The sequence below is a fragment of the Myotis davidii genome, unplaced genomic scaffold (genome assembly GCF_000327345.1).
Source record: "Myotis davidii unplaced genomic scaffold, ASM32734v1 scaffold394, whole genome shotgun sequence".
Lineage (NCBI taxonomy): Eukaryota > Metazoa > Chordata > Mammalia > Chiroptera > Vespertilionidae > Myotis > Myotis davidii.
In genome coordinates this window covers 62560-72263 of record NW_006287548.1, presented here as the reverse complement: position 1 = coordinate 72263, position 9704 = coordinate 62560, and the positions used below count along the sequence as shown (strand labels likewise).

The 9704-nt window shown below is 33.9% G+C and overlaps 1 protein-coding gene across 4 annotated transcripts in view; it reads right to left on the bottom strand.

Annotated features, from left to right (window-relative positions):
• CARF (calcium responsive transcription factor) overlaps nt 1-9704 on the bottom strand; it is a 50324-nt gene that overhangs the window by 37903 nt on the left and 2717 nt on the right. For 3 of the 4 annotated variants that reach the window (XM_015561103.1, XM_015561104.1, XM_015561102.1), the window contains 6 exons: nt 7572-7738; nt 4054-4165; nt 3409-3636; nt 2288-2408; nt 1077-1206; nt 2-33 (listed from right to left, as the gene is read on the bottom strand). In XM_015561103.1, coding sequence (XP_015416589.1) covers nt 2-33; nt 1077-1206; nt 2288-2408; nt 3409-3636; nt 4054-4122 — 580 coding nt within the window. In that variant the 5' untranslated portion in view covers nt 4123-4165; nt 7572-7738. Of the gene's footprint in view, nt 1; nt 34-1076; nt 1207-2287; nt 2409-3408; nt 3637-4053; nt 4166-7571; nt 7739-9704 lie in introns of those variants that run through there. The other variant, XM_015561105.1, reaches the window with a different exon arrangement.

Below are 9704 nucleotides of genomic sequence, written 5' to 3'. Positions count from 1 at the left end.
TGGAGAGGAGCCAGAAACGGTTCTTCAAGCATTCTGAGACCGGGGAGAAAAATATTTAAATATACGTTACAAATTACACATATACATGGCATTCAACTGCTTTATTCTCTTAGGCAGTTTCAAAGACAAAATATTGAGGTCATCAATAAGAAATTAGAATAATAATGACAGACTTGGATGCCCAAGTTTGTGCTTCCATGTACCTGTAGTTCCAACAATTCAAGTATTTTATCTGTCTTGTTAAAATCGTATTTTATATTTTTCTCATTACATAATTATTTTCATTTATTAAAAATGAGCTAATAAAACATCTTCAGGTGACTTGTTAAGAATAGCATGATAGCTGGCCAGTATAGCTCAGTGGTTGAGTATACAGGCATGCACCAAGAGGTTCGATTCCCTGTCAGGGCACATGTCAGGGCTGCGGGTTCAATCCCTAGTAGAGGTTGTGCAGGAGGCAGTTCATGGGTGTTTCTCTTTTATTGATTTTTCTAGCTCTCTCTCCTTCTCCCTTCCCCTCTCTTTAAAATAAATAAAAACATAAAGGAATAGCATGATATTATGTCAAGTTCTAAGACTAAAGGTCCTAAGTATTATGTAAATTTAAAAATATTTTCATAGATTAAAAAATACTAATAATACAAAAACCATGTCTAGCCCGGTCAGCATGGCTCAATGGTTGAACATCTACCTATGAAGCAGGAGGTCACAGTTCAATTCCCGGTCAGGGCACATGCCCAGATTGCAAGCTCAATCCTTAGTGTGGGACGTGCAGGAGGCAGCCAATCAGTGATTCTCTCTCATCATTGATGTTTCTATCTCTTTCTCCTTTTCCCTTCCTCTCTAAAATCAATAAAAATATATTTTAAAAAGCCATGTTTACATTATAAACTATTACAAATTATTATAAAGTGTTATTTTAAGAAGCCATTAAAATAAAGATATGTTTGATGACAGTCTATTGTAGTTCCTGAATTTCTGATCTTTTCTACAGTCAGCCAGCTTTAGATGTAATAATTAAAAAACTGTATTTCCATGGTGGTAACAAAAGATGAGCTCCTGTCCCCTTGACTCACCTGGTCACTGTCTTTTGGGGCAATGTGAGGGATGCTTGTGGATGCAGAATGTAACTACTGTTATGGTCGGCGAGTGCATCCAGTCTTGCAGTTGGTAAGTTTCTGTTGCTGGGTTTCTCTTCAGAGGCATCTTAACCACAATCACAAGAACAAAACAACATCACTATCTTGAATAAGACCATGAGAATGTAACTAACTAAAACTTTAATATTTGAAACAGGAAAGGGAAGATATGTTCTGAAGCTAAAGACAATAAACCTTACAGTGCTTTATTGAGAATTTCTCTGATAAACTTGTTTACTTTCCAATTATAATACTGACTACTAAAATTCTGTAATTTAGTTTTTGGAACTTATATTGAACATCTAAGATATAACAGTGGTAGAAATAATTGTTATACATAGAGTCTGTATAATTTCCGATTATACATAATAGGAAAATATAAAACTGACTCTTGTTTTTGTTTCTATACCATGTTTACTATGTTTTCTGCAAACTATGTTTTTTTCCCTTATGTTTTTGTTTTAACAACTGTTAACAAAGACAAAGAATCATAAACATTAAGGTAAAAATATCTACCCTAAATCATAACTATGAACAAGCAACAGAAGAGTGTAACTATGATGTTAGAAAAGAGATTCAAATAGATGAAATGGCAAGGGAAGCAAAAGGAAGAGTATAGTGTTATCATTAATATGTGGAGAAAAAGTAAAATAAAAAGAAACTGGAAATATGAGTCTCCTTTCTGAAATTGAAGGAACAAAGAAAGAAGGAAAATAGCAAAGAGGATGAAAAGAATCATTAAAAAAAGTAATAAGTGATATGACTAACAACAATACTGATAAAAATACATAAAAATACTAATGTAAAATCTTCTCCAGTAGCTATTAGCACTATATTCTTGTTATTATTGTTGGTATTATTACTGTTATCATAATTAATAATTTATTTTATGCTCACTGGTCATTTGGGAGGAAGCAAGAGTCAACCAGCTTCATAGAATTCCAAAATGAAATAGACAGCTAACCTAGACAGGAGTTGAAAAATGAACTTAAAATTTATTTGGGCTAAGAAATTTTTTCTAATTATTCAGTTCACAACCTTACCAAAAGAAATCAATTTTAGCACTGACTTTCATGAGGTGATTTTTCTAAGTGTATATCTTTTTCTTTAAAGCATTCTAAAATTCCCTATCTCCCATTATTACTCACCCTGAGGACTATTCATATCCACAAGTTGCCCCTGAGGTATAATCACTTGTGTCATTCCTGTCTGGGTAGATGGAATTACACGAAGCATCTGTCCATTTTCTGATGAGCTGGCAACAATCATCTTGGATTCATTAAAAAAGAAATCAAATGCATAAGCCTATACTAATTTAAGAGTTCTTACTTAAATCATTAAAGACATGCCTGTCTCTTTGGTCAACACTATTATTTCCCTCATTTTATAGATGAAAACACTGAGATACATAAAAATTTTTCCAAAGTCTCACAACTGTTAACTGATAAAGCTAGAATTCAAAACAGGAAGTTTGACCCTATGTCCTATGATCTTAACCACCTATGATCGTAGTCATTACACATGGGTGAGATCAAATGACTCAGTAATATGACAAGGCTCTGACTGTCATATTGTATGTCAAATGTATTAACTTTTTTGTATTTATTGTCTTACCTATACATGTTTGTCCTATTTGTGTGGTAATCATCTATATTTTAAGTCATTTTATTAGTTAAAAAAACAGTAACTTTTTAGATGCCTAATTAAACAGTATTTGTTTTTATATCTCTGCATTTATATATATCTTGTCTTGGTCTATAGGGAATACTACAAAGTTCCAAAAAATCTAAAAGCATAGAGAAAAGTATACATTATACTTTTTTTCAGGTTAATACTGAACCCATTGCTTTAAATTTAGAGGAATGTCAATGTGTGGGAGGCAACCAGTCAATGTGACTCTCGAATGTTTGATAAGAAATGCAAATTTTTAAATCTTCAAACACAAATAGTAAAACTACACATATATATATACATATATACATATATATATACATACATACATATATATAGTTAGTCCTCACCAGAGAATATTTTCTCTAGAGAGTGTGGAAAGGAGGGGGTGGAGAGAGAGAGAGAAAGGGAGAGTGAGAGGGAGGGAGGGAGAGAGAAGAGAGACAAATTGACTGGTTGCCCCCACAGCACCCCCGCAATGCAAGTATGTGCCTTTAACCAGGAATCGAACCTATGACCCTTTGGTGTGTGGGCTGACACTCTAACCATTGAACACACTGGTTAGGGCTAAAACTCGTTCTTTATAAAATATACTCACCATTTGTGCATTAGAATCCTCCAATGACTGAAGTTCATATTGAATAGGTTGCCCATTTTGGTCCACTAGGTGAAATTGCTCTGCAGAAAGAGTCTGTGCCTGAGTCAGGGGCCCTGGTATATTCTGTGATGTGAGAGAATTATCTGCTTCATGAGTAGTGACGGGTAAAACTCTATCAGAACTATTTTGTCCAAAGGAAGGATCCCTGGAGTCGATACAGGTTGAATGCTTTGCAAAAAAATAATAAATAATCACTTGGATGTTTGTAAAACGTAACGATTTTTTAAAAAAAACAGAATGTTTATAATAAAAATGAAGACTTTTTTTCAGTTAATTATCCACTTTACACTGCAAAAGTTGTCAATTCACAGACTGATATACACAGAAAACAGTTCTTAAGTGAAATTGATTTTTATTATATTCAACCTCAAGTGATGAAATATAATTCAACATAAGGATTTCATGGGTATAAAATGTTATGAATATACAAAACTAAATATGATAGAACTGTGAAAAATAAAATGTTAAAATTCTTGAATACATTAAGTATAACAGTATTCCTTCAGCATAAAAAGTTGTTAAATGGCATGTTGTTTTCCCTTAGAATGGGAAAAAGTTCCCAGTTGAATCCCTACCTCAAATTACCTGAGAATCTGTTTTTGAATCTTCGGAATCATTATGGTTGACTATTAATGAATCATTAGACTGTTCCATGCTGACATCATGTTCAATTCCATTTTCTTCTATTATTTAAGAGCTGAAAGAGTTCAAATATCTGATCAATTAAAGCCTTAATGTTTTTACATAATTTATGTCTAAATCAAATCACTCACTTCCCCTACTCTGTTACCCTATACGATTTAGGTTAAGTCATTCCCACTCTATAAATAATAAACATTTTCGTTAAATGATTTGCCAAGGCACCAGAACATATTCAAGGCAGGACATAGTACCATGCAGTTCCTTCTTCCAATCTTTCCACTCATATACTGGCTTATTAAGACTGCTGTTATGTGGCATATACTGTTATACCCTTCAAATACTTCTAAAACTTTCATTTTACAAAGCTTTAATAAAAGTAAAGCCTTTTAACTTTATGAGTTGGATGTACCATATTGTAGCATTAAATAATTTTTAAAAAGATCTCTTGGTATAGGTGGAGATTAGGTATACAGAACTCTCACCATAATATACAATCAGTCAAGCTTTGCAAATAAAGAAATATGTATTCCAAAGTTTGAGCTACTAAGGCCTAGTACAGTGATTTTCAACTGTGGTGATTTTGTCTCCTTGCCCACTCCCCACCCCTCAAGGACATTCAGCAATGTCTGCAAACATTTTTGGTTGTCAGTACGGCGGCTGGGGAAGAGTGGAGGAGTGCTACTGGTATCTAATGGGATACTGCTAAAAATCTTAAAACGCACTGGACAGCCACCACAACAAAAAGACCAATGTTGCTTAGGTTCACAAACTCTGACCTACTATATTGTAGTGAGTATAGGATTCTGTATTATCTAAACACACACACACACACACACACACACACACACACAAACGTTTTATGTCTTAAAACTGGCGTAAGGTTAAAATGAAACTGGTAAAGAATACCATTGAAAATTTATAATATAAAGTAAATCTCATAGAATCTTTTTAAGAACCCACCATTTTATTTTATTTTTTAAAAGACAGCATAAATTTTTTTAAATCATTAAAATTTTATTTTTTCAATTAATATGCACTAAATTGAACTTTTCTATGTGTATATAATCTATGGATTTTAATACACATGTCCATGTAATCACCACCACAATCAGGATACACAATAATTTCATCACCCTAAATCCTAATTTAAATTTATACCTTGTACTTGAGATTTATTTAGTAGTATACATATTTGAATACATATTTTTCTGTGACAGTATGCAAATATTCATTTATAAAATTAACCATTTTTTAAAAATCTACAAGGTTAGCCATTTCATATTTCCAAAATATAGTAACTATTCTACCTCAAATATAAATTGTAATAGGCTATAAAATCACTCTTATTTTTAATATATAACTATGAAATATCTTTAAATTGCTTCTCCTTTAAGATTTTAAATTACTTGTATTATAATCTAATTTATTACCAAAATTCCAAAAAATTGTAGTTACCTCTCAAGCTATAAGAGAAAAATTTTATTTTATAACTTTCTTAGATTGGCTTACTTATTTGATCTCTTCAACAGCCCTGTGATTCAGTTACTTTCTCCAATTTCCATATAAAAAATAAGACTCGGGCAATTACGTAACTTTATCAAGATTACAAATACATTAAGAGGCCAAACACTCAAATCTACATGTAATGATCTCAAAGCCTACACTTCATTCTTATAATAGAAACTCTTTTGAGGTAACAAAGCTCCCTCCTTCCTTCATTAGTCTCTTTAAATATTTTTTTGATAGGTTAACAAATTAAAGATGCTAAAAGTTCTTTGTTCTCAACTTTTCCTTGGTTATAATTTAATTAGAGGCATTCCTAATACCCAAAAGCTCTCCAGCAAGAAATCTAAGACCTCTTACTTCACCAGAAAACTGAGCTCTAATTATGCAGGCATTGCCCACTGAGAAAACATCCTGTAAATAGATTCAAGACTTAAAAACTACAAATAGCTAAGGGGCAAGAATTCTAAAAACTTAAACTCTTCCTAAGGTGCCTGGTCTTATTACAAATTATCTCTTCTGGACTAAAATTTCTTTTCATTTATTTAATTTCTCTTACCCTAACTTAAATTTCATCAATGAAATTTATTTTAGAGAGAGGTAGGGAGAGGGAGAGAAATACTGATTTGTTGTTCTACTTATTTATGCATTCACTGGTTGCTTCTTGTATGTGCTCTGACTGGGATGGGACTAGCAACCTTGGTGTACAGGGATGACACTAACCAACTGAGCTACCCGGCCAGGGCTCATCAATGACATTTTCATTGGAGTTAATAAGGATTTTCTCTCAAAAAGAAAACTTTGGAAAGAGTAGCAGTCATTAACAAATTTGTGTTAATTTACATAAAGATAGCTTTCTTCCTTTAAGTTAAAAACAGCTACCATGAAAAGTTCGAAGGTGAGACAGCAAGTACATCTGAGGCTCAGAGCACTAATTTTAAAAAAAAGGGGGGGGGGGGGATACAGCAGGCCTGAGCTAGATGCTGCAGTGAGGATCTAGGGCAGGATGAACGCCCTGGAAGTGCACTCATAAAGAGGTGGGCGATGTTAAAACCAGGAAGATTGCCAAACTAAACCACTTACTTCCGAACTTTGCCCAGACTGGGATTTTGCCAATGGAAGAAAGGTACCTTATTTTTCTAATGTCTTCTGGGACCTCAAAACTCAAAAATTTCCTTTCAGTATATACTACAATATACCTATTCTATGGGTTAGTATCACTTTTTCTGATTACACTGGGAAAATACTACTTAAAGTAGTTTCTATACGTAAAACTGGGTTTCAGTATCTCTTGACCTAACCCACTGCTGAATTGGAAATTAAAAGTACATTTTTAAGATACAGATAACCTTTTTTTCCATTGATTTTGTTGTTGTTAATCCTCACCTGGACAGGGGTGGAGCTGGAACCTGAATCCCAGGTACAGGCCACTGTTTTAAAAAATAACTTGAATGCAGTGTAAAGTATTACTCCTTCCTTCCCTAATCCTTCTAAGCAATGTGCATTGCCTTTTATCATGTCAAAGTAAAGGTTTTTTTAAAGAATGAGGATATTAATATCAAATATCTAGGTATAAAATGTTCTTTGCCAACAAGTAACCACAAACATAACAAAGTACCTATATAGAAAGTGTAATGCAGTGGTCCTCAACCTTCTGGCCCTTTAAATACAGTTCCTCATGTTGTGACCCAACCATAAAATTATTTTCGTTGCTACTTCATGTTGCTTCATGTTACATAACTGTCATGTTGCTACTGTTATGAATCGTAATGTAAATACCTGATATGCAGGATGGTCTTAGGCGACCCCTGTGAAAGGGTCGTTCGACTGCCAAAGGGGTCGCGACCCACAGGTTGAGAACCTCTAGTGTACTGTGACTTTTCCCTTAACTCATAATAAACAATTGTGAACTTTTATGACAGCTGTTGCTTTCAATTAGTTAAAAATAAAATTATTACCTTCAGGAAGTAGCTCGAATTTAAATTCCAGGCCTCAAGCATCCTACTCCCCCTCAAAATGCCCTCTTGTCCACTGAAGTTCATCCTTTCTGCAGCACTAAAATCATGACAGTAGTAGCTTCATTTATATGAGAGATATAATTATGTCTTCATAGCAGCATTTTTTTCTGTAATGAGAACACATTCAATGTTTATCTTATTTTCCTACATATAAAGAAAAATACTAGATTTTGTTATACAGTTCTATTATAAAATAGCCATTGCAAGCCTGGTATAGTGGAACCATCAGTTAGACTCAATTGACAAGAACTGAAGGCTAGAACTGACTTTACTAGAACTGCCCTTGTCTTGTGGTAGGTGATCTAACTTCTGTTTCTTTATATAAAATCAGACATTTGGACTTAGTTTTTGTCTCAACTCTCACATTCTAGAACTACTGAAACAAAGACCTCCGCAGCAGATTACATTTTTGTCCACAATGAAAAGTATTTACTAATGGAGCACAGCAACTTTTGAAGCTATAGAAGCTATAAAGCCCTCCTCCCCATACCCTACTCCCAGTAATATCCTGGAATTGATTTGACAAGCTTATTTCTTAATCAAGTAGTATTGGGCTTGGATAAGAGAACAGAAAAGAGAAAGTATTGAATATATACTACATGTAGTTAATGACTGGACTTCAGAACACACGCTAAGGCATTAAATTCTGCTGGCAAATTGCTTTCTAAAATGTTTCACATTCCATTAAAAAAGTGGATAGATTAGGAAGAAAGTGTTGTTAGAAGTTGTTTTAATTTATAGAGAGAAGGGACTTTTTATTGTTTATACGTATTTCATACATGGCAGAGGGGAAGTGACCATTCAGGCTACAGTCATTCACATCTCTGTGGACCATGTCGGGGCTACTGCTGTTTTGATTTTACTCAACTGCATTTCTATTTGTTCAAAAATTTAGAGGCAATTCTCAGCTGCAATTTCTAAACATCTGTCTTAGTATCAAATTATTCTGTGGTTGTTGTTTTTTGCCCATAGGCTTTTGTGTAAATTTTTCCATTAAAACCAACAGTCTGAAATAAATCCCCAAAGAGGTCAGGCTAAAGAATAAAGCCACTTGAGGTTTACTCTTAAGAGTTTCTTTTAATTCTATGTACCTTGATTAGTCTCAAGATTTAAAGGATCTTGAAAGCTATTAAATATCAGTGTCGGATCTTATTAACTACATCTTAAAAATATTGCTCGAGCCCTGACTGGTTTGGCTCAGTGGATAGAGCATTGGCCTGCAGACTGAAGGGACCCAGGTTTGATTCCAGTCAAGGGCATGTACCTGGGTTGCGGGCACAACCCCATAGGGGATGTGCAGGAGGCAGCTGATCGATGTTTCTCTCTCATCGATGTTTCTAACTCTCTATTCCTCTCCCTTCCTCTCTGTAAAAAAAAAAAAAAATTTCAATAAAAATGTATTTTAAAAAATATTGCTCAAAAGTACTCTAGAAAATATCTTTCAACTTTTAGGTAAATGACAATGTACCTTTTATGATCTATACAAAATTAATATGACTCAGTGGTGTCAAATTAAATCAAGACTACTAGTTCACAAATATTTTATAGAATAATTTAATTTTTTAAAGGTGGGTGAAAGTTATAGCATGCTAAATCAACATCAAAAATTTAAATGTATGCAAATTTATATAGAAACCATAACCTATTTTAACTTCTTTTTTGCAGTGAAAAAAATAATTTAAGGCTAGTATTGTGTCTCTTTTACCTAAAATTTGTTCTTCCTATAAATTTCCTTGTAATCTTGGTTTCTATCCATTTCCTGTATATACACATCTCTTCTTACCTCTTTGCTCTTTGAGAACTTCACAAGTTATTTCATGTAGTCCTCACAATGATTCTGAGGCAGATTTTATTTTCTCTACTTATAGGTAAGTGCCGGGAGCCGGTCTATCCCTACTGTTTCAAGGGACCTGGCATATATGGCATACTGTTCTTAATATGTTTGCTCACCTTCTTGGCGCTGTGTTTTAACCAAGGTCACCTCTCCGAGAAAGGTTGTTTCCCCAGGTAGGGATTTTCCCCTGAAGTTAGGGAGGGAATAAAACCTCTTAACTAAGTGCCAGGCGGGTAACT